Source organism: Peromyscus eremicus, chromosome 1 (genome assembly GCF_949786415.1).
Source record: "Peromyscus eremicus chromosome 1, PerEre_H2_v1, whole genome shotgun sequence".
NCBI lineage: Eukaryota > Metazoa > Chordata > Mammalia > Rodentia > Cricetidae > Peromyscus > Peromyscus eremicus.
Window position 1 is genome coordinate 32,151,437 of NC_081416.1, and position 25,724 is coordinate 32,177,160.

General features: G+C 37.4%; 1 protein-coding gene across 2 annotated transcripts in view; it reads right to left on the reverse strand.

The window, feature by feature from the left end:
- Uhrf2 (ubiquitin like with PHD and ring finger domains 2) overlaps nt 1–25,724 on the reverse strand; it is an 87,278-nt gene that overhangs the window by 33,415 nt on the left and 28,139 nt on the right. The window contains exon 3 of one of the 2 annotated variants that reach the window (XM_059259085.1): nt 18,038–18,297. The exons of the other annotated variant lie outside the window; for it this stretch is intronic. Within the exon in view, the coding sequence (XP_059115068.1) occupies nt 18,038–18,297 (260 nt within the window). The remainder of the gene's footprint in view (nt 1–18,037; nt 18,298–25,724) is intronic. 2 annotated transcript variants of the gene reach the window in all.

A 25,724-nucleotide genomic window follows, 5' to 3' on the forward strand; every position in this document is an offset into this window, starting at 1 on the left:
TGTACAAAAGAGATAAAACAAAACAACAAAAAATCTTGATACATCTTTCTCTGGATGTTTAATGGGAAATATTTACTTATTTGTCATGTAATGCAGTAGTCTGGGCTTGCCTGGAATTCACTATGTAACCCAGCTGGGCCACAAATTCATGCCCCTTCTGCCCACAGACTCCCAAGTACTGGAACTGCCAAGTACCACTATACCCATAATTTTTAATCTATCTTTAGAGTCTTTTCTCCTTACCATATACCTTTGACAATCTAGTCATATGTATCTACTCTCAAGATCACTTTACACTTCTCCCACTGCTCCTCTTCAATGGTTCAGAAACATCATTCTCTAGCTTGTACTCCAATTGTAAATATTTTATCACAGCACTCACAGGGTAAATGCCAAGTTTTCAGTGAAAAGCAGGTAGCCTGTGTGCACTTTACGACACTTGGAATATAACACACTGAAGAATATTTGGAAACATGTTCAGCTCCTTAAGTAAAATAAAATGTTTTTATATAATTGACGATCTTTTAAAAAATATTTTAATTTCATGTGTATGAGTGTTTTGCCAGCATGTATGTATGTGGACCATGTGCAGGTAGTACCGAAAGGCCTGAAGAGGGCAACCTGGCTGGAATGGAGTTATGTATGGTTCTGAGTCATCTTGTGAGTGTTGGTAACTAAACACTGATCCTATGCCAGAGTAATAACTGTTCTTAACCTCTGAGCTATTTCTCCAGCACAAAGTCTCTTAATCAAGTATTACACATTGTAATTACTCTATCTGAAACTGATTTTGATTATGCTATTCCTCTTAAGAATCCTTGACCTAGGTACTTAGGTAGTAAACTCATTAGTCTGTTTTGCATCACTGTAACAAAATAGCTGAGGCTTCATAACTTCATAAACGTTTTAAAAAGTATTTTTAATTTGTATTCTGGGGTTCATAGTGCAAGATCAGGTGGGCTCCATCGATTTCTCTCTGGTGAAGAGAGAACAGCATATTTGTCACAGTGATGTAGCACAATGGTGACAGCATGTATGAAAGGAAGTGAGCCCATCCTGAAATATGAAGTCAAAGGACTAGGTCCCATAAAACGTTTCAAGGGCACTCCTCCAATCGAGCTAAAACTTAAAAGTATCTTCCAACCTATAAAGGCTTGGTCAAAACACCTCTCGCTCTGTCACAATCAATATACGCCAACCACATGACTCCCTGGGTAACAGACTTAAGCCATATCCAAACTGTATCTGTGGAAACAGAATTCCATACAGAGCTAAAAATATACTTACTTAAACTTTTGTTGTCAGTGTTTTTAAAATATCAAGTAAAATATCTGTAAGTAGCTAAACTTTTTTTTTTTGTTTGTTTTTTTGTTTTTTTTCGGTTTTTTCGAGACAGGGTTTCTCTGTGTAGCTTTGCGCCTTTCCTGGGACTCACTTGGTAGTCCAGGCTGGCCTCGAACTCACAGAGATCCACCTGGCTCTGCCTCCCGAGTGCTGGGATTAAAGGCGTGCGCCACCACCGCCCGGCCAGTAGCTAAACTTTTAATTATACCAGAACTTGATAAAGTGTAGACAATTGCTAACATAGCAATAATAAGGCCTGAAGTTACTGCAAATTGGTCCGGACAGCTATTTCTTTCAGTATTTACACTGATGAAAACTGTAAACTTCACCAATTACTCTATGGAAAACGGAAGCTTGAACAACTTCTAAATGGCAGAATGTATTCATAAGGAACTGGTGCAATGGATCAAGGTCAACTTTTCTTACTACTGTACCAAGAGGCCAATCACTACTCCTATCGGAGGAAGAACCCAAGGTCCTTTCCTGTTTCTCAGAAATGGAAGTCAAGGTATTATTATTCCACAGGTCCAAGTTAGTAAATCCTGGATTTTATAGCACTTTGGTGAGATTTAAATTTCCAATAAGCATTAAATAAACCAAAAGCTTTAAGTTTTCCCAATGAAGTTGTATTGCCCCAAATGTAAAGAAATTCTTTGAGCTACCCTTCAGAGTATGTACTTTTAATTATCCTTAACTAAATGACGTATTTATCAACTAAAACCAACTCATTTTTACTAGTCGCTATTGATGAACAGAGTCTACAGAATTCTACTTCAAGGAAATGGAAACAAGTTTGCATTCAATACTGAAACTTCATTTTAATAAGTGGCTTGTAAGCTAAAAATTTCCAAGACTCAAAAAACTATTAAACAAGGCAGTTACCTATGAAACCCCATTTCTTCAAAACAATGCTTCCCGGAGGAAATATGTTTAAATAAGGACACCATTCATCTTAGGCATGTTCTAGTTTAGAAAATCTTTAATGTCAAGCTGCATGCGAAAAGAAAACATTTCATATTCTAACAGAAAATATTATGACGTCCTGCACCTTAAATTTAGAGCTTTACAGACAACAGGTTACTTAGGACTGCTTATATTGGGATTTTACAAATTATATGGCAATACATCTCATTTTCAAACACATTAGCAATGATGAATTACTATTTTTATAAAGGTAGAAACACAATTTGGTTAAATATATCTAAGCCAAAAATATAATATTTTAAAATACTTACCAAAATAACCCAAGTTTACTCAATTGTTTAAAAAGACAGGGCATTCCATTGTTAGGTATTTTTTCAAAGTTATAAGAAAAAAGACACACATCAAATAGATGTTTACAGGAAGAAATTAAATAAGAATGGTTTAAGTTCATATAAACCAATGGCTGAGGGGTCACCAACTGGATCAGGCCCTCTGAGTGGGTGAGACAGTTGATTGGCCTGATCTGTTTGGGAGGCATCCAGGCAGTGGGACTGGGTCATGTGCTCATTGCATGAGTCGGCTGTTTGAAACCTGGGGCCTATGCAGGGTCCCTTGGCTCGGCCTGGGAGGAGGGGACTGGACCTACCTGGACTGAGTCTACCAGGTTGATCTCAGTCTGTGGGGAAGGCTTTGCCCTGGAGGAGATGGGAATGGGGGGCGGGCTGGGGGGAAGGTGAGGGGGGAAGGAGGGGGGAGAACAAAGGAATCAGTGGCTGATATGTAGAACTGAATTGTATTGCAAAATAAAAATTAAAAAAAAAAAGAATGGTTTAAGTTTTAAAACAAGTAAATATTATTCTATTTAATGTACACAATATTAAACTGCCCTGAATTCTTCTCTTGGAAGTCCCTCTGTAGATCAGGTTTGTCTCAAACTCACAGATCTACCCTGAACCGGGGGCCTAGCGCTCACTAGGTAAACACTACCACTGAGCTACATTACTCTAGCCCAAGTTCTTCTCTTTACACCATAAATAAGTGCCTCTCTCATCTCTCTTCAGAGAAGTGTCTTTGGCATATGGTGATTAATACAGAGACTCACAGCTGGTTAAGAGGTAGAGAGTAAGACTGTCTTAGTGCCCAGCTCTAAATGGGATGTACCTATCACAACCTCCTCCCCAAGGCACAGGAGTTATCATAGTAGAGAGGATGGAAAGATAAAAGTGAGAGCCAAAAGTAATGGATATTCTCAGCAGAGTGGTATATGCTTAACATAACAAGCCCGTTGTATGAATGCGTAACAGCTACGAATTCATGCACAAGACCAATCCAGCAAAAAGCCTAGTGTGGATAGGGAGGGCCATGAAGTCCCACCACTAAATGAGGACTATTGGCAACTGATGGGCACTTGAAGAAGGAAAGTAAATTTTTCTTCAGAGAAGCAGCCCGAGAAACTACTCATGCTCCAGCAGATGTCTTATACCCATGCACATATAAGCAGCACTAAGTGGGCTCTGAGCTTAAGAGAGAGAACACATAAACTTGGGAGGTAAATGTGGTGCAGATGTGGGAGAAGTTGGAGGGATGGAATGGAATGTGGATTTTTATTAAGATATGTCTATATAGAATTCTCAAAAAATTAAAAATAAACAAAATCTTACCAATAAACTGGAGGCTTGTAATTCAAACAAAATACTCAGCTTATTTTATAATATAATGCATACTGCTCTGTGTATTTAATAGGCTCTTGGGGCATCTATCTGAAGAACAGATTTCTGGGCCTTCCCAAGGCCTATCTAGTACAGGTATGAGGAAGGATCCCCTCAGGAACTTAGATACTAAACACATTATTTAGATAAAATATACAGTTTTTCTGACCATCTTGCAAGACACACTTATGTAAAAGAAATGATGTTTATTTGAAAAGTCAAAGCCAACTCATATGTATAAAGCCTCTTTTTGAGTATCAAGTGCTCTCATAACTCACAGAATAATAATGTCACATGTACATTTAATGTCTCCCAGTATCCTTTTGATTATCATCCATTCAGAGCCTTTAATTCATAGAAGACTAGAAAAATATACTTGAAATCTTTGGTAAACACATTAGTAACAAACAAGAAGAAACAGGACAACTAGTTATTGCAAAACTGATTCTAACTCCCTATACTCAAGATCAACACAACAAACATCAATTAAGAAAAAGCTGTCTATCAAAATCTAGAAATCATTGTATTTGATAATTTTTTTTTAATTTTTAAAAGATCACAATCCTCAAAAAATCATTTTTGCTACTTTATAGAAGTTACTTCTATCTAAAAACACCTCTTGGTTTATTCACAACTGACTCACCAGATTCTATATGCAGTAGCCATACATATAAGACTGCTTAAAGGCATGTACTACAGGCTGAGAATAGCTTCAAATATGGTAGTGAACACTGAGAGCAATAACAAGCAGTGCTTCAATTCCTTCTTAATGTTTACAATTAATCTCCATTTTTAATTCTTCCAATAATTATTATCCATAGCATATTATGCCTTAATTGAATGAAAAATATTAGGATAAATACAACTTTGAAATGAGCAAAGATTTATGATCTGCATAGACCAGAGATTTTTAATATCATACACCTGTGATACCAGAATTCACAAGGCTGGTACAGGTGGACCTTCCAAGTTCCAGGAACACAGTGATAGAGCTTCTATTGAACGCAAAATTCCTATGAAACCAAGTATCCTCCCCAATTTCAATGTGACCACTTAAATATTATGAAAAAAAAAAGTGACACATATGGGGGTCTGTGGGAGTCCAGCTCCTACCTATCCCACCTTTTCTAGGGTTCTTAGGAGGAGGAGAGAGGAATAAGAAATATTAGATAGAGAGCTGGATGACAAGAAGAAAGACAGTAACACAGGATGGCTTCAGGGGGGCTTGGATCACTACCCAACGGCCTCTTCCATTTATTCCAAACGGCTTTTTATAACAATGCCAAAGAGCAGAGCACAAGACCTCCTCCTTTCAGAATCAAAGCATACTGCACAGCCAAGTGTAGACCCTTCCAAATACCTGACAACAACACCCATGATCAAATCATCCCCTTATGCAGCCCTGCTGGGTAAAACAAGCTCAGATTCTCAGACCCTGAATAAGTTCTCACTAGAAAACCTCTGTGGGCCTCCACATACAAAACACCAACAGTATACATATAACACATCTTTATACCCATTACTATCTCCTCACAAACAAAAGAATAACTGATGTCAGTTACTTTAGTAAATAATAGAGGCTTAAACCTTGTTCTAAAATTATAGAATGTGAACCTGGAAATGGTACATTTCTATAACCCTAGCACTTGGGAAGTAGATTGGGAATTTTAGCCTGCCTCAGCTACAAAGCAAGTTCAAGGACAGCTTGTGCTACATGAGACCCTGTCTCAAAAACGGGGCCTGGAGAGATGGCTCAGTAGTTAAAAGCATTTTCTGCTCTTCTAGAAGACAAAAGTTCAGTTTCCAGTACTCATGCTAGGCGGTTCACAACCACCTCTAGGTCCAACTCCAGAGGACCCAACCTCCTTCTGACACCACTCCCCACCAAAGCATGTGTGTGTGCGCGCGCACACACACACACACACACACACACACAGAAAATCTAAAAAAAATAAATAAATAAAAGAAAATTTCAAAAAATCCTGATGCCGCCTAGTATAATAAAAATATTGATTTGTATGCTTCACATACTAATAATTCTGACTTACACCATTATTCTGGCAAACCTCTCAGCTACTATAATTGTAATACTTCAGTTCACATCATTAATTTGAGTAGGCTTAAAAGCTATTATTTCCACCCTATTGCAGAGTAAACATCCACTTTACAGAAGATACCACTAAATACTTAATACAATAACAGCATTCATAGCATTGATAATTCTAATAACAGCTATTATTGTAAACATGCTTCATTCAGGATAACAAACTACAAAAAACTGTAATTTTTAAGTATGTCTTATAATAAATAATTCTAGTATTGTTTATAAAAACCAGGACTACTGTCACAATTTGAAGGTTTTTTGTTTGTCTGACCTAAATTCCTAGTTCATTGTTGATAAGTTAAGAGAGTAGAGTGCAGTGGTACACCCTTGTAATCCCAAACTAGAGAAATGGGAGCAAGACATTTCAAAAACATCTTTGGCTAGGCTTGTTTGTATGAAACGTCATCTCAAAAAGACTAATAATTTCAAAAGTTTGATGGTGCTAGTATAGCCATAAGCTTGGTATGATACTATTGCTAATTTGTTTCTTTTTGAATAATTCAGGTAGAATCCTGAAACTGGTCAGAGCGCACATATAGATAAAAAGCATTAATTCAAATGTTAAAGTAAGAACGGACACTAAGATTTAGGGGATAATTCATATTTCTCCTGGCCTTTAATGAAATGTATTTACATTAGATAAGTAGTAACCATTTCCTTTATTTCTCTTTAGTATCAGGGACCTGAGAGCAATGCATAAGCAATCCAAAGGAATCATCAACAAGTGGTTGTCAAATTCAACATGCATAGACCTACTCAGAAAACTTCAACTCTTTACCAGGCCAACCCTAGAGATTCATTCACTATGTTTTATTGAGACCATTATGTACATTTATAACAAGTGATGCTAATGCTCATGGTGAGAGACCATTATGTACATTTACAACAAGTGATGCTAATAATGCTCATGGTGAGAGATCATACTTTAAGAACTACTAGTCTAGCTGAGAGGTGGTGGCGCACGCCTTTAATCCTAGCATTTGGGAGGCAGAGGCAGGCAGATCTCTGTGAGTTCAAGAATAGTCTCGTCTACAGAGCGAGTTCTAGGACAGCCAGGGCTACACAAGAGAAACCCTGTCTCAAAAAACAAAAACAAACAATAAACCCTATTAATCTAATACAGTTGTTGTTAGCCATGTGTATACATTAAAATTATAGGGAAAGAATTTTTAAAAACACCAATGACTGAGAATACATGTGGTCTGATAATAGCTAATCTGACTTTTATTATAAAAATAGCTTTTCAAAGGGCTGAGGGTTTACATCAATAGTAGAGTGCGTGCCTATGGCCCTAAGTTCAATCCCCAACCTGCACTATGGGGAGTAAGAAGTTGTTCATCCAGGTATTGTAACCCTAGCATTCTGAAAACTGCTGGAGGATCACACACCCAGAAGTGTGAGGACTCTGCCTCCAAAGTAATTAATGAAAATGAAAACAACTTTTGAGTAATTCAATTTTAAAGTGACGAACAATGCTTATCATCTAAGAATTCCAAAGGCAGGTTCCTTTGTTAAATTTCCCTCAGTGTTAAATCCATTTATGTCAGCTCTATTGCACTTGTCCAACCTACACTGCAGCACTCAAAAGTTAATTCTGCAATTGAAAACAAAAGTTTAATGTAGTAAGTAAAAGCACAGGTCACTGCACTTGGGAGGCAGAGGCTGGTGGATCTCTGTGAGTTCAAGACCAGCCTGGCCTACAAAGAGTCACAGAGAGCAGAACTGTTACAAAGAGAAACCCTGCCTTCAAAAGCCACAAAAACAAACAAAAAGGTCACTGAGTAAAATATAGTGCTTAGTCAGTATCATAATAGGATGACTGATAGCCTATATGAAATATCAAAAATGTTTTGAAAATAAAAATTATAGTGAAGACTGAAGTCATTTAGTATAACTACTAACTTTACAAATTCTCTTTGCAACCTATCTTCTCTACGCATCCTAGTCTACAGCTGAAGAACGAGCATTGCTTATTCAATGACCATGTCTCAAGTCAAACCATTCTTTCTCTTCAGAGATTTGAAATTTGGGTGCTCCAGCCTTGGTGCAGTGGAAAGGGGCTTGGACGTGCCTAGGCTCAGTGTGCTGGGTTCTGCTGACTCCTCATGGGAGACCTTGATTTGGGGGATGTGGGGATGCGGGGTGGCTTGGGAAAGAGGGCTGGGGTGGAAGGAGGGAGGAGGGGGGATTTGTGGATGGTATGTGGAGTGAGTAGACAATTTCTTAATAAAGAAAAATAAAAAAAAATTTGGATGCTCCTGTAGTGTTGTACAGAACCTCCTTCTAGATAAAGCTTTCACAATAAAAGCTTATTATGATTCAAGTTCTTCAAGTTAAAGATTTAGTTCTCAATTGCTCTTCATGAGTTTCAGTTTCAGATTCTTACATTTTAAGTTCTACTCTGAATATGAATATGCATCTGATCATATAGATGCTGTTTTAAAATACAGGAGCTGGGAGACAATATTCCACACAGGGAACAACCAGTCTAGTACAACTGTAGTACCACATATTTGACGGCCATATTCTAGGATCTTGTGATCTACCAAAAATAATTTACTACAGCTTGTATAGCCACTAGCCTGTACTCATAGCTACTTTGCAGACTGAAAAAAGAGGACTGTTTGAAACCAAGAATTTGAGGCAAAACTGAACAACAACAAAAAATCCAACCCCCCCCCCTTTGGCTATGTTCTTTATTTTAAAAACTAGTGTCTTAGCTAGGCCTGGAGGATCACACACCCAGAAGTGTGAGGACTCTGCCTCCAAAGTAATTAATTAAAATAAAAACAACTTTTGAGTAATTCAATTTTAAAGTGACAAACAATGCTTATCATCTAAGAAAGGTGGTGCAAGCCTTTAATCCCAGCACTCAGGAGGCAGAGACTGGCAGATCTCTGAGTTTAACACCAGCCTGATCTACAGAGTGAGTTCCAGGACAGCCAGGGCTATGCAGAGAAACCCTGTCTTTAAAAAACAGAACAAAAAAACAAAACAAAAACAAAAACTGGGTTCTTGATTTGTGGCTCAGAGTGGCCTTAAACTCATGATACTTCTGCATCTGCTTTCCAAGTGATATTATTCACACGTGCCTCATGGCTGACTAATGGAAAAATAAAAAAGGTTTAAAATCTGTTTAGTAGAACTAGACCAGTTCTTTTCAATGCATTCTCCATCCAAAGATGAACCTGTCTGATGACATATTAATGTCAACAAGTAGTTCATTCTATCTTAAAATTCATTTTTCTAATGACCACAAAGCTTTAACAAAGTTTACTGCCACCTCCATGTTATGTCATAACAATCCATCTTACATGCTCTACCAGCCTTCTATTACCAAGGACTTTAAGAGCTCAACTATTTTATACATAACATACCATATTTTATAGTTGTTTTCTCTTTGCAAAAGGTGTGATGTAATTTATCTTCCATTAAGTTTCTGATATCTTTTGTTTCCTAAAAGTCTAGGTATATCATTATCTTTAAGTTGCCAGAGTTGAAGCATTTAATTCTATCATGTAAGATTTACTGTAAACTTCCTGTGCGTGTTAAGACTCACTTCTAGCATTAATTCTAACCAAGAATAATTTCAATATTAAAAAAATTCAGCTAAAAAATATGAAGGTTTTTATGTTTGTGTTCAAAAACAAACTACAGCACAGGTCTTATGCTATTTGGGGTAGTGTTATTTCTAAACCATCTTCCAGGACCTCTAAAATTATAAAATTGAATAAACACTGGTTTACTTTGTGTTTAAAGCTTCAGGTCCTGTTCCTATCTGTGCTTGCATAATACTCTCTGCCAAATGATAACTTATTAAACAGAATAAAATCTCAGGTAGCAATGTTCTAAGTTATTTTTTCAGTTATCAAAAGGTAAAACTCCAGGCTAGAGAGGTAACTCAATGATTAAGAGTACTTGCTGCCTTTCCAGAGGATCTAGGTTCAATTCCCAGCACCCATATTGCAGCTCACAGCTAGTTGCCTATTTGTTACTGATTTCTTTTATGTTTATTTACTATAAAACTAAAACACAAAACATAAAGTAAAAACCTGAGATTGGTGACAAGCAACTACAAAAAAGCCAGGCCACCACCACTTACTGGCTCAAAAAGGACTGTGGACCCTACATCTCCAATGAAAACTCCACCTCTTGGACCAAAACACTCCTCTCAATTGGCTAGCGGACCAGTGACAGAATTCCTGTAACATTTTCTCCTTTTTGTCTAATTAAGAAGGAAAGGTCCTAACTCTAACATAGTAAAACTATATATAATAAGAATTATTATCAAGTATTATCCAAATAGAAAGGAAGGGTAGTAACTTCAACAAAAATGAAACTACATCCAAGAACAATTATCAAGAAATACATTTACAATGTCAGTCCATAAGTAATTGACAAATTTATAGAGATTACTCTATTAGCTGTCTTCTCCTGAAGAGTCCAAAGTTTTATACCTAATACGCTTTTTGCCAAGATTTGGGAGAACTGTAACTGTCTAGTCTTCAACCCTATCAAAGACCTGAGAAGGAAATAATATTACCTGAGTAAGCAGGAAGTGCAAGCAAGTGACTTCCAAAAAATGTGAGAAATGACAGAAAGAGCTGGCTGCCTAGACCGTCACTCAAGGTTCCTCTGCAACATTGGGGCATCCATCTTTGGCCTACAGGCCTAGCATATCTGACAGACTTTTTTTCAGAAGTAGGAAATTTTGAAGGACTGTACTACCCTGTCTTGGAAAAGTTCAACAGTCACCTTTGTGTCCTGCTTGTCCAGTTTGGACAGCATACTGTCAGCAGTCGAGGAAAGGGCAGTATTTTGTCCTAATGACTAGCTTTTGCCACAAAGAAAGCAAACTCCCTATGGAGTTCCTTTGATGTCTCTCATCTTCCACTGAAGTAGATCAGTGGGTGCTGCTAGGAGCAGACATGTCTCATGTCGAGAAATAATCTGTACCATTAGGCCAGATTATTCCTTTTCTTGGTAATTTTTTCAGATGGTTCTCTCTTCTTTTTTCAATGCTTCATTTTGTCCAAAGGCCTTTAGATTCCTCAGGTGGATGTTTTTATTTTCCTGGAAAGAAAAAAACAAAACCCTTCCCTGACCCTAATTAGGTGAGTTTTCCTTTTCATGAGGTTGAATCACCATATAGGTTCATGAACTAGCACCTCTCCTAAGCAAGATGAATCGAATCTTTATCAATTTTGATGGTATCCATAGCTTTTCTTCTCCTGTGAAAACAAAAGCAAAACCTCTTCCCCCAAATAATACACATCCTGGTTTCCATTCTGAGATCGATACATCTTTACAATATACAGGCTGATTTAGTTCAGTGGTTTTTTTTTCTATTATCCAATATTTCTCTGAAGCGTTTGTTCCCTTTTCATTAGCATTAAAAAAATTTAAAGTCAATAAAGCATTGTGCAATCTGTCTCTAGGGATCATTATTACACTTTTTTGTTTATTAAACATTTTTTAAAGTGAGATTAGTTCTATAAATGCTTGTCCTGTAGGATTGTGTGGTATTACCTGTAATATGTTTTATGTTGTAATATGCAAAAAAATGTTTCATTTTACTAGAGACATATGCTGGAGCATTGTCAGTCTTAATTTGTACAGATATTCCCATGATGGCCATAAATTCTAATAGATGTATAATTAGAGAATCAGCATTTTCAGAACTCAAAGCAGTTGCCCACTGAAATGCTGAATATGTTATCTATGGTATGGTGTATATATTTTAATTTTCTAAACTCTGCAAAATCAAACACAACCATTTACCAAATTTCATTTCTTTGAGTACCCTTTGGGTTAATTCCTGCAGGTAGTGGAGTTTGGTTATACAAAGAACAAGTAGGACATTTCCTTATAATTTCCTTGGCTTGGTGCCAAGTGGTTGAAAACTCCTATTTCAAACCCTTGCTATTATTAACATGAGGCTTCTTATGGAATTCTTGAGGCTTCCAGCATATTTCCTACTAATAGCTGATCAATCTCATCATTACCTTGTGCTAGAGGACCTGGTAGACCTATATGGGATTTGATATGTGTTATATTTATGGGATGATACCTATTCCTGATTATTTCCTGTAATTGTATAAATAACAAAGTTAATTCTGAATCATCAGGAATAAGTTCAGCAATTTCAATATGTAAGACAACTCTTTCTGCATACTGAGAGTCAGTAACTATATTAAGAGGTTCTGAAAAAAATCTAATTTTTTAAAAAAATTTTAAAAAAATCTCTAACCATGAGAATAGCATATAATTCTGACTTTTGAACAGAATCATAAGGGCCACTTTACTTAAATTTTCTGATTTATAACCTATTTTTCCTGATTTACTTGCATCAGTATAGAAGAATGTAGGGGATCCAGATATTGATGTTCTCTCCACACAATGTGAGAAAAGACCCAATTTGTTCTTTTTATAAATTGAAGTCTATAATGGTAAGTTATAGATTGAGGAAACTGTTCACAAATTGTTTCCAATGGCTACTGTACAAAATATTGGCACAAGGTAGGGCTATTTAACATCCCTTGTGGGAAAATTTTCCACTGATATCTTTTTTTTGTTTGTTTGTTTTTTGAGACAGGGTTTCTTTGTGTAGCTTTGTGCCTTTTCCTGGATCTCGCTCTGTAGACCAGGCTGGCCTTGAACTCACAAAGATCCACCTGCCTCTGCCTCCCGAGTGCTGGGATTAAAGGCGTGTGCCACCACCGCCCGGCCACTGATTATCTTTTAACAGGCTGTGAATTATTATAAGTAGACACCATGAAGGTAAATTTTTCATAATAAACCATCCTTTAAGTAATAGAGAAGGCAAGGGAATTCCAGGTTGTAGAAAGCCTACTAGTTGAATTACTTTATTTATGGCTCTCAAATATGTCAACATTCTCTATTTTCCAGATTTCTTTTTAATGACAAATATAGGAGAATTCCAAGGACCGGTCAATTCTTCAATATGTTGAGCATTTAGCTGCTCCTATACCAGATGTTCTAATGCCTGCAACTTTTCTGATGTTAAAGGCCATTGTTCCACCCAAAGAAGTTTATTAAAATAGTCATTTTAAAGGCAGGGTTTTTGGCATCTTCGAGAGATCACCAGCTGTTGTGTCCTGTTTATGTACAACCTGAACAGTCTGTGGCCACTCTAGAGAATACCTTTAAATACTTCTCCCTGAAGCATTCTCTCTTTTATGGTTTGTTTCTGAGATTGGAGGAACGTTGATGTGTGTTTTCCACTGCTGTGGTAACTCATGTCCCCATAAGTTCACGGCTATGTTGGACACATATGGTTTTCATCTTCCTCTCTGTCCTTCGGGTCCTATGCATCCAACCCATCTTGTGCTTTGTCTCACCTGAGATAAACTTCCAATCTCTAGAAGCTGAGTGTTTACCTCCTGAAAAGCCCAATTTGGTGCCAATAATTTCGTGTGATTATAGTTACATCTGCCTCTGTGTCTACCAGACCCTCAATTTTAATGCCATTTATCTGTATTAACTTTGGTCTTTGACAGTTTATAGAAGTTTGCCAAAATATTTGTTTTATGGTTTCTCCTGAAATTTTTGTTTTATCTTCTAAAGCTGTTCTGTCATCCAGAGTAGTATGGTTTTTTTTTTTTTTTTTTTTTTTTTTTTGGTTTTTCGAGACAGGGTTTCTCTGTGTAGCTTTGCGCCTTTCCTGGGACTCACTTGGTAGCCCAGGTTGGCCTCGAACTCACAGAGATCCGCCTGGCTCTGCCTCCCGAGTGCTGGGATTAAAGGCGTGCGCCACCACCGCCCGGCCTAGTATGGTTTTTTTACAGTAGGCATTAAGTCCTTTAATTGCTCTGTGGAGGAGTTTCCCCCACGGAGACAGGAAATGATTGAACCAAATTTGACATGGAGGCGTGCAAGAGGTTCTCCGCCCAGGGCATTTCCCAATGGCAAAGGGCTGGTCACTTGTTCATCTGCATTCATTGGTCCAATGTCAGCCTTTGCCACACTTACTGCATACTCTGAAGGCTGGGGCCTTCTGTTTGGGTTATCTCTAAAAAAAATACTGTTCCTAGGAACTCCCTGCCTACAGTCCCTTTTTAGACGATCTTTTTTACCACAATTCAAACAGCTGACATTTTGGTTTTTCTTCAAGACTAGAAATTACCTCTCTTACCCAAGTACCATAATGGTTATGAGATTCAATAGTGACTGTATGTCAGATCCATTCCTCTATGGGTGCTGATCTTACCTTTAAAGGCTCAACTGTCCTTTTGCACTGTGAATTAGCATTTTCAAAAGCCAAAGAATCAATTAATATTCATCTAACTTCTGGATCTGATATCATTCTATTTACAGCTGACGTCAATCTTTGCAAAAATTCAGTGAAAGTTTCTATTGGGCCTTGTATAATTTTAGTAAATGGCTCAGTCCTCTTTCCTGATTCTTGAATCTTATCCCAAGCATTCAAAGCTGCTGTAAGGCATAGGGCCAAGTTGTGATCATCAAATGTAATCTGTCTTTCCACATCAGCATAACAGCCCTCACCAAGGATTTGATCTTGGGAAATCTCATAACCTCTCACCCTACCTTGCTGCTGTTCTACTGCCCTAACTTCAGCTCTTCACCAGGTACTCCACTGTAACTGAAGACCAGCTTTCAATACTGCTGTAACTAAATCTTTCTAGGCTTGTGAAATAATTCTGTTCTGAGTGGTCCATGAATTTAACATCTGCTTCACAGAATGTGAATGCATACCATAAAGAACTATTTCTTCCTTAAATCTCTTCAAATCTAATACTTCTATAGGATCCCAGTTAACTTCTGAATACCCTTGGGGATACCTATCATCTGGTGGTCGTTCTTGAATGGTAACTGGATAAATTAAAGTTGGTTTTCTAATCACCTTGGGCTACTCCAATCTAATTTCATAATGTACTGATGAAGTTGGTTCTCCTCTAAATTCTTCTGTCTGTGTTTAAGTATTTTAATTATCTGTTTTAATAAATATTTCTAAATGGTATTTTCTTCAGTAATTTGTAGGGCTCACGTATTATCAGTAGTAATCTTTTCTAAGGCTTGTATCCTTTTGAATAGTTTTTCTAAGGTTTACATATTACAAGTCACCTTTTTGCTCTCTTCTTACCAATAAAAATTGTATTATTTTCTTTAGTAATTATTTGTAAGGTTTGCATATTATCAGTAGTAGCACTGCATCTTCTAAGGCTTGTATATTTTGAACAGTAAGTTTTTCTAAGGTTTGCATGTTATGAGTCTCTTTTTTGTTCTTTATTAGTAAATGTAAATATTTCTAAAGCTTTTATCAGTAAAAATTGTTTTATTTTCCTTAGTAATTATTTATATAGTTTGTATATTATCAGTAGTAGCCTTTTCTAAAGCTTGTATCTTATCAGTCAATTTCTCATATAAGGCACAGTTATCAAACCATTTTAAGGTTAAAATATAATTACCAAACTGATAATTATGACTAACATTGTATTAATCCCAGCTAAGTTGGTAACTCATTTTGTTTTTCTATTTGCATCCTATCCATAGTAGCAGTGAACAGGGTCCTAATTCCCTGCATTGTGATATTCCCAATTTTTAACATGGGGAAGTTTTAAGATTCTCCTTTCCACCTTTTAAAAAAATTCTTATTTATTTATTTTAATTGATTTATGTATTTAATAGCCTAGTTTATCATTAAAAAGTTCCCAAGCGTCTTATCAGTTCCAGTTCCGTTCCTCAGGATTGGGTTGTACAGATGTAGTGATGATTTTTGACCAGGAGGTGGAGCCAGTGCTGGGCTGTGCAATGGTATTCAGATGTAGCGAAAATGTTTGACCAGCAGGTAGAGCAAGTGTGGCACCAAGGCAGCAGTGGGAGGTTCAGGTGCAGGCAAGCTGCACTGATTCAGCACTCTTATAAACTGACTGCCCTCAGGCTGGTGCCTTCCGATGGTGACTGGGTTGGGGGCTTTTGGTCAAACAGCTAGGCAGAACTGGCTCAAGGGGCATGGCTATGTTACAAGTGCCTTGACTTTCTTGCCTGCTGCCAGTGAGGTGGCAGCAGCAGGCTTCAAACTTCCAAGTCCTGAGTGGGTCTTGAGGCAAGCAGAGCTCAAGTCCAGCTGAGCTGCCTGAGAACCCTCTCCCCCAACTCAGGAAAGCAGGCCAAAGGGGTTGGTGGAAGGGTGCACAGTGGTCCATGTGGACGCGCTTTTGCGTGTTTAGCAAGGCCAAACGTTGGGTGTCACGTTACTGATTTCTTTTACATGTATTTATTATAAAACTAAAGAACAGAATATAAGATAAAAACCTGAGGCGGGTTGTAAGCTATTGCAGAAAAACGCTGCCACCGACGATTCCGGGCCCAAAAAGGCCAGTGCACCCTCTGTTCTGCCTCTCCTCTCCTCAAGTCCATCCCCAATGAAAACCCCACCTCTTAGACCAAAAAAACGGTCCTCTCAATTGGCGAGCAGACCAGTGACAGAATTCCCTGTCCTATGCCCTCTTCTGGCCTCTGGGCACCAGGCACACAAGTAGTTCACAGACATACATACAGGCAAAACACCCACACACATAAAAACTTTTTAAAATTTAAGATAAAACTCTTTCAAGGACTTAAACATTACTTGTTGGCAGTAGACAAGTCTACTACTATAGTAATGTGTCTCCATGCTCTATGCCACAGCATTTATTAAATAAAGAGACTGCTTATCATTAGTTCACTGATGCTAGACCCTTTCTACACCAGCACCAATTCACCAATATTGCCAATTCCGGCTAGGCCAATATCTTTATATGCATTCTCACTATTGGTTTTACTACCGTGGACTAGATTAAAGGCAGTATTATGACTCATTTGATATAAGTAGTACTGGTAGGTTAGCCAAAACCACAAGTATCAAAAAAGCAAATATTAGAGGTATCTACTTTTGCTTCCAGATATCCTGGAGTTTCTGCCAAGTTGTTGCCTTTTTAAAAATTCTATCATCATCATATGTGTATGGGTGTTTGGGCTACATGTGTATCTGTGTACCACATGCATTCCTGATTGCCCCACAGAGGCCAGAAGAGGACCTTAGATGTCCTGGAACTATAGTTAGAGACTGCTGTGATGATGTGCAAATTGAGGCTGGGTCCTCTGGAAGAGCAGTCAGCGCTCCTTACCTCTGGGCCATTTTTCCAGCTACCTCTACTAAGTTTTCTTATAAGCAACTTGTACTAGAAAAATGCATACTCATTCTAAGATTTGAGCTCATAGTATGTGGCAAGAATTTTCTGTGTGCTTAATATTTAAGTGTATCCAAATAATAACTTTTGTTCCACAACTTTCAATAGGAAAACTTAGTGCTAAAATCTGGGCTCTCAAGGTCAAGTCCCATCATAATATTTCAGAACATAACTGTATTTAGAGAAGGAGACTGAAGCATGACTGTCAATGCATATGAGATTTCATATTTTCAGGTAAGAGTGATGTAAAAATTCTAAACTTTGTAGTAATGCATAATCCTGTGAACATATTAAAAAGCAATGAATTATTTCCTTCAAATGAGTAATCTGTATGCAGATTATCTTAATAAAAAGCAGTTTCTATATTTTTGCCTCATTCTAATATCTATTACAATATATGCTATAAAATGCTTCCTAATATATAAATATAACCAACAGACAAAGAGAAATCTGAAAGTCCTAATATAAGAAATATAACCAACAGACAAAGAGAAATCTGAAAGTCCTAATATAAGCCAACAGTAGGATGATAAAAACAAAGTAACTTATAAGCCGGAGATGATTGACAGTTAAAGGGCCCTTACTTGTTGGATAACAATCACCAAATAAGCAGAAACAAAAAGATTGAACATGACCTCTAAATAATTTCTTCAGAAAAGACTATTCAAAATAATCTTGAAATGCAAAGCTTTGCTTCTATACATGAAAACATGAATGAAGTCCTCAATAATATGAGCACTTACTCATCATACTCGATATGATAAATAACGTCTTCATCAGCAGCAACAGAGTCTGAATTAGACGTAGAGGGTACATTGTCCAATTTATTTGTGTTCTCTTTGGAATTATGATTTACATTTCCATTAGTCCTTTTATAAGAATTGCCATTCTTCAGTGGAGTTTTGCCACGTGAATGTCCATCAGAAGCTCTAGTAACACTATGTATATGTGCTTCAAACCAAGCACCAAGGCCGGCATCTCTGGCATCCACCAATTCATTTACCTAAAAAAAGTTTAAAATTAGTTAATGAAGCTTAATTTCATCTACTGCTTCAAAAACTTTAATATAACTCAAGTTATTTGAGAGTTATTATGGTAAACAATATTTGTTGCTACTCATTGTTTGAAATGATTATAGATTAGATCATAGCTATTCTTTTAGATTTTATTGTACTATCTTAATGTTGGTATTTACTAATATAAAAGCTGAACTTCTTCCCAATTTCCTTCGATGAATATGTTTTAATTCTTTCATGCCCATATCTACACTCTACTTTTGAGAACAGTAATTATGTACACAGAGTCATGTAAGAACGCCGCCATTACAGAACCAGCACTTTTAGCTATTAAAGACATCAATTTGTTCTATTAATTTTCTCATAACCCCCAAAATAACTTACACAATCAATCCAGAAAGTTAAATGAAAATAAGAATTATTCTTGAAATTGAAATTATAGAAAATGAGAATATTATTCATTCATAAAGATCAATGGCAAGAGTCTACTAAATTAATGTATACAAACTGGGAAAAGTTCTGCCATGGATTAGTTAATTCACTAGGCAAATATGTCCATTTATCACTTCAAAGAACAAAGATAAAACATAAGGAGAGAAGTATAAAACACAAGATGTCCAGTAATGATCCAGACCTAACCAACAACTTTTACATACAAGAAACAATGATTAAAATGTATGTATATCAGAATTAAGAAAGGCAGGTTTAAAAAAAATTCATCTAGTACCTTCTGCTGGACTGGATTTGTAGAAAGATAATAGTTTAAATTTGACTTATCATGGAATATCTTGTTTTTTCCTTCTATGGTGACTGAAAAGTTTTGCTAGCTATAGTTGTCTGGGCCAGGATCTGTAGTCTCTTACAGTCTTCAGGACATCTGTCCAGACCCTTCTGGTTTTTACAGTCTCCATGAGAAGTCAGATGTTGCAGAAACCTACAGCCAAATTATCAGGCCAAGAGAGAGAGCGAGAGAGAGCCCAAATTGGAGATCTCCATCCCCTCAGAACTCAAGGAAACCCGTGGAAAAGTGGGAGGAAGAAATGTAGGAGCCAGAGGGTCAGGACACCAGGAGAACATGGCCCACAAATATTAACAAAGTTGGGCTTATAAGGGCTCATAGAGACTGAAGCAACAATCACAGAGACTACATGGGTCTGCACTAGGTCCTCTGCATATATGTTATGGTTGCTAGCTTGGTGTTTCGTGGGACTCCTAACAGTAGAAGTGGGATATCACTGACTCTTTCATCTGCATCTGCTCTTGGGACCCTTTTCCTCCTACTGAGTTGCCTTGATATGAGGGTATATGCCTGGTCTTACTGTATCTTGTTATGTCATGTTTAGTAGATATCCCTAGGAGGCCTGCTTTTTTCTGAAGGAAACAGAGGAGTGGATCTGGAGGAGGGGGAGGTGGGGAAAGAAACTGAGAGGAGTGGAGGGAGGGGAAACTGTGGATGTTCTGAAAACAAGCAAACAAAATATTTTTAAAATGTGAGGACACTGGTAAAAGGCAGAGGGTTTTTTGTTGTTGTTGTTTTCAGGTAAAAGGAGAGAAATCTCTTGAACCTTAATATAATTCTAACAGATGGTGCTGCCTAATTTTTATTTTCAATTGACACAACCTAGAGTCACCTGGGAAGAGAGAAACTTGATGCAAGAATTGCTTCAATCAGACTGGCCTATGGAGATGTTGATTGATGAGTGATGTAGGAAGGCCCAGCCTACTGCAGGAGGCACTATCCCTAGATAGGTGGGTCTAGGATATGTAAGAAAGCTAGCAGAACAATCCACATACCCAAAGAAGGTAAGTAACAAGGAGGGCTCAGAAGGAGAACACACAAATCTCCATGGGAAGGGGAAATTAGAATAGATATTTTGCGTGGACTGGGAACAGGAATGGGAGATCGGGTTGGGGAGGACAGAGGGAGAAGACGGGACTTGGGGGGCATTTCAGGGTGAGGTAGAAACCTAGTGCAATGGGAACTCCCAGGAATCTATGAGGATGACCCCAGCTAAGACTCCTAGCAATGAGGGATAAGGAGCCTGAAGTCATTTTCTGTAACCAGGCCAGGTTTCCAGTGGAGGGACTGGGATACCAACCCAGCTACAAAACCTTTGACCTACAATTTGTCCAGCTTTCAAGATGTGCTAGGGTAAGAAGGGTAGTGCAGAGATTGTGAGAGTGGCCAACCAACGACTGGTCAGGCTTGAGACTCATGCCATAAGAAGGAGCCCACCCCTGACACCACCTGTATGGCCAGCAACCAGAAGTTGGATAACCCAGAGCCCTAGGATAGGACCAAACATAGCTGGCATAAATAAATGAATGAATAAATAATGGCTGACTGAATGACTGAATGGATGAATAAATAGATGTGTCAATGAAATGATTTCTAATTATATTCTGCTATATTCATAGTTCAGTGATTAGCCCAATTGTTATCAGAGGGGCTTCATCCAGCAACTTATGGGAGCAGATCCAGAGACCCACAGCCAAACACTAGGTAGAGCTCAGAGAAATTCTGGGGGAAAGGGGAAGGAAAGATTATAGGAGCCAGAGAGGTTAAAGACACAAGAGGGGGAGGAGATGGGAGATGGGGTGGGACTGGGAGGAGAGGGAGAGAAACTGCAATTGGGATGTAACATGAGAGAAGAATAAAATTTAAAAAAAGAAAGAAAGCTAACAGAGAAAAAGCTAGAAGTGAGTCTAAGTGGCCTTTTCCCACGTTTTTTGCTTTAGTTCCTGTTTGAGTTCTTGCCCCAACTTTCCTCAATAATGGACTGTGACCTGGAAGTGTAAGACAAATCAGTTCTGTCCTCTCCAAGTTGCTTTGATCAATGTTTTATCACAGCAACAGAAAGCAAACTAGAATACAGATGGTATAGCTTGGAAAGTATGGTCTTAAAAAATTTATACCCACTGGGTGTGGTGGTACACACCTTTAATCCCAGCAGGTGGATCTCAGTGAGTTCGAGGCCAGCCTGGTCTACAGAGCAAGTTCCAGGACAAGCTCCAAAGCTACACAGAGAAACACTGTCTTGAAAAACCAAATCATTATTATTACTATTATTATTTATATCCACATGTGTCAGATAATATGTAATGTTTTTTACTTAGGTCTGCCTAATCATAATGAGCCTATCAATTACGACTTTATGAAGAAACAAAGGCATCATTAGCTTGTTGTAGGCAAAAGCTAACAAGATGTAAATCCAGATATTTGAAGCATCCTGACCCTGAAATAAAGTGTGGGTTTCACCATAATACTAAGCAACTTGTTAAACCTGACAAAGTACGTAAATATAAATTTCAAAGGTTAAGTGATAAGCTCAGAAACATATACATACATACATACACACACACTCACTCACTCACTCACTCACTCACTCACTCTTAAATTTCAAATCACCAAGCTGACATAAAAAGGAGAAAGTACAAGTGAGTCAAAAACAGTAATTTTCATCTTGGTGCAACATTCAACCAAAGGCAATATGCAAAGTGAATACAGGAGCAATGAAATAGCTTGAAAGACAAGGTTTAATACAACATAAGAATGAAGTCTTAAGAAGAGAAACAGAGGGAGGGAGGGAGGGTGGGAGGCCAAGGGAGAGAAACAATTACCACCACCACCACCACCACCACCACCACCACCACCACCACCACCGTTACTACGAATGGTCAAGTAGGTAAGGTATAACAAAGAATCAAAGATGGAACATGCTATTCACTACATAAATTGATTTATATATTAAATGAATAAGAGACTTATTTCTTCCTCAATAGTAACTGACAAATTTATAGTCAGTCTCTTGTAAGCAACAGAGCTAAAACAACAAAAAATAACCAATGCTAAAGCTTGTAAGAATAAGTAAGTATTCACTCACAGTAAGCCAAAACATAGTGTTTCCTTTAGCGCACCAACTGTATCATTCTAACAGGGAATACAGTATATGGTTGACAGTACAACAACAGCAGTAAAAAACTACACCTTTAGCCTCAAGTGTGGGGTAGGATAGTGTAATCTGTAATCCTAGCACTCTGGAAGCTTAGGCTACAAGATCCCAAGTTCAAAGCCAGCCTAGGCTGTACAGGAGGAGCCTGTCTCAAAACCAAAATAAAGCAAAAAAAAAAAAAAAAAAATTTGGCTATGAACTACATTATGGATCAGTAAGCAGTCAAAATGAAATGCTAAAATTTGCCTAGTAGTATTTAAAAAACCAGCAGGTAGAACTAATATTTAGATAACTTAAAATTTATTAGTTTATAAAGATAGGGATTGTTACTGGAGTAGAGTAAATCTACACTTACAGCTAGAAACTGAAGTTTTATTATCCTATTCACCATAGCAAACCATTTACAACAATAATGCATATAAAAAGGTGGCTGGTGGTGCTTTTAAATTCTGAATATATTATAAAATACGTAGACATGCTAAGGACAAGTTTAAATACGTTAAATTGCATGCAGGAGATAAAACTCTTGTAGAGCCTGGGTTTTAATGACAGTTCAGAACAAAAATTATTAAAACATAAAATCAATATAAAAACAGAATACTTTCATGATACTCTTCCAAGTAACTTAGTAGGAATGAAGACCAAAATAATGAGAAGAGAGAGGCAAAACTTAAGAGAGACATCTGGTAGCATGCTCTTGTAACCCCAGCCCAAGAGAGGCTAAGGAAGAACAATGCCAGTCTGAGATACATAGTGAGACCCTGTTTCAAAATGTGAAGCTACAGCATGACAAAAAGAGGAAGATAATGTATGAGTAGAAGTGTTCAAAGTATAGCCACATGATTTTAATTTATAGTATTAAAATGCAAAATAGAGATGTTAAGTGTTAAAGAAAATTTCAATTCAAGGCCACAGAGCAAAGCAGCAGGTTTGGTCAAGAGGCAGAAAGAACTAGGAGAAATCACAGCCCAGTGCCTTTACTGTGTCTTCCCTGGGAAAAAGCAAGGCAAGCGACAGGGCAAATGATCTGAGATTAGCAAGTATGAATGTGTCACAATGGGCTTCAGGCTATTGGAGAGGTATCTAGTTGTCTGACACCATGCCATAAATGATTAGAACAGAAGAATACTGTCTTAAAGTGTGTTTCAGAGAAAGGAGGGGTGGTTAGGATACAGACTCTACTGTATATGAAAGGCATGCTTTTCTGACAATGTATTGATTATTTCTAGGAATTCACAAAACAAAAAAGGAATTCTCTAGTCCTAGGAAAGGGAGTCTCCTCAGCTAGCAAGGTTTTTTCACCAATGCCAAAATATCAAAAAATGAACAATATTTTATATACTTAAAAACTACACAAATTTGTATATAAGAAATGAACAGAGTTGTTTGGGACTAGAATTTGGGATGGAGTGGAAAAGTCACTCACATGAACCTGTAAATTAAGAGCTGACCTTAATTCTTACAAAAATATAGCTGTAAGCACCAAGTGTGGTTGTACACACTTGTAATCCCATGAGGTTTAAAAAAGAAAAAAGGCATACATGTCCATTTGCACTTTGAAAGACAAAGACATAAAAAGCTTAAAAAAAAAAACCTTAAAACTTACTTTTTTTGTTCAGATGATCAAGGCCAGTGTGTGTATGTGTGTTAATAAAAGGATCACAAATAAACCTTCTTTTGAAAGAAAATATTCAAAGCCACGTATAAACTCTGCAATGATAGTGTGTACCTAAAATACAAGTTCTGTCAATACTGAGGAACAAAAAGTGCAAGGCAGCCTGGACTACATATTGAGATCTTGTCTCAAAGTATAGAAAATAAGCAAGCACAAAAGCACATATATACACATATATGAATATATATATATATATATACACACACACACACATATATAATCTCCACAGATAGAAAAAGCCACCCATATTTGATATTTAATAAAAACCACTAACTTTTTAAAAGAAAGATAGGAAAACTGAAGCATGAGAAGCAAGGTAACTAAAATTAGATAATACAAAACAGCACATATTAGAAGGATTACTGTTCATCAAGCTTTCTCTGAATGCATCGCTGGTACTAGGCACTGAACCTACATATGCTAGGCAAGTACCGTACTACTGAACTACATAATTACATTTTTTTAAAAAAAGATCTCCTCACTGTGTGCCCATGCACTGAACTTCCAATTCTCTAGCTTCAGCCTCCTGAATACCTAGGGCTACAGATTTGACTACCAGGCCTAACTCTGTTTTGTTTTCTTTTATTTTTTCCTTCTTTGTCTTTGAAGGTAATGGTGGGGAACACAACCTCACTGTGTTATCCAGGCTGCCTGAAACTTGTGATGTAAAATTCAGGCTGGCCTTGAACTTACAATCCTGTCAGCCTCCCAAGTAGCTCAGACCACCAGATAACATTTCTAAACACTTCCTTTGTTCTATGGAAAACACAGCTCTGCAGATAACTCAGCATTCACATCTTTCAAAGGTACAATCTTAAAAAAGTTATTTTGTCCCAGTCTCATACTTTTGAAGTTTTAAAACATACCTATCAATGCATTTGAGAAAATACAACCCAGTAGGCATGTAATGTGCACAGTTTGAACAACTGTCTTTTTTCACTAAGCATCAGCATATAAAACTCTGATTCACTAAAACTTGGCAATCTTATTTTCCATCATCTGTTCAGTAAACGTTAGCAGTTTTTGATTATATAATTATTTCCTTTAATAATTATAAAATGAAATCATTGCTGTTTTTACAGTAAAGTACAGACATAAAACATATTTGTCCTCAAAAGACATACAATGAAGGGCCAGGGAGATGCCTCAGTGAGTAAAGCACCTGTGAGACCAGCATGAGGACCTGAGCTTGAATATCAGGAACCCATATAAAAACTGGTCACAGTAGCACAGAGCTGTAATCCCAGTGCTCCTACGGCAAGATGGGAAACAGAGACAAGAAAACTCCCAGAAGCTTGTGAGCTTGCCAGCCTGAAGTATGTCACAGTGAACAGCAAGAAGACTGTCTCAAAGGCAGAAAGGAAAGACCAACACCTGAGGCTGTTCTCCGACCTTCACACATGAGCCATGGCACCTGCACTTAGGCACATGAACATACACATACATCCAGTATAACATATAGCTAAAAACACATATTTAATTGGAAATACAAATTTTTAAAATGCAACATGCTTCCATTTACATAAAACTCAGAAACAGCTAAATTAGGATTGCATAAACAAGTTCAATGTTAGTAAGCTGTTAAAAATTGTATAAAGACCACAGAAAAGACTACAATAGATGTTTGGGTAACAGTTTCAAGAAAAGAATATGGAGTTAGGGTTGAGAGGGAGGGCTCAGCAGAGAACTCACTTTTCTTCTCAAGTTATCTCACTTCAAACACAGATATACAAATGTATATATATATAAAATTAAAAAGAAAAAAGAAAATGTTCTAAGAATATGA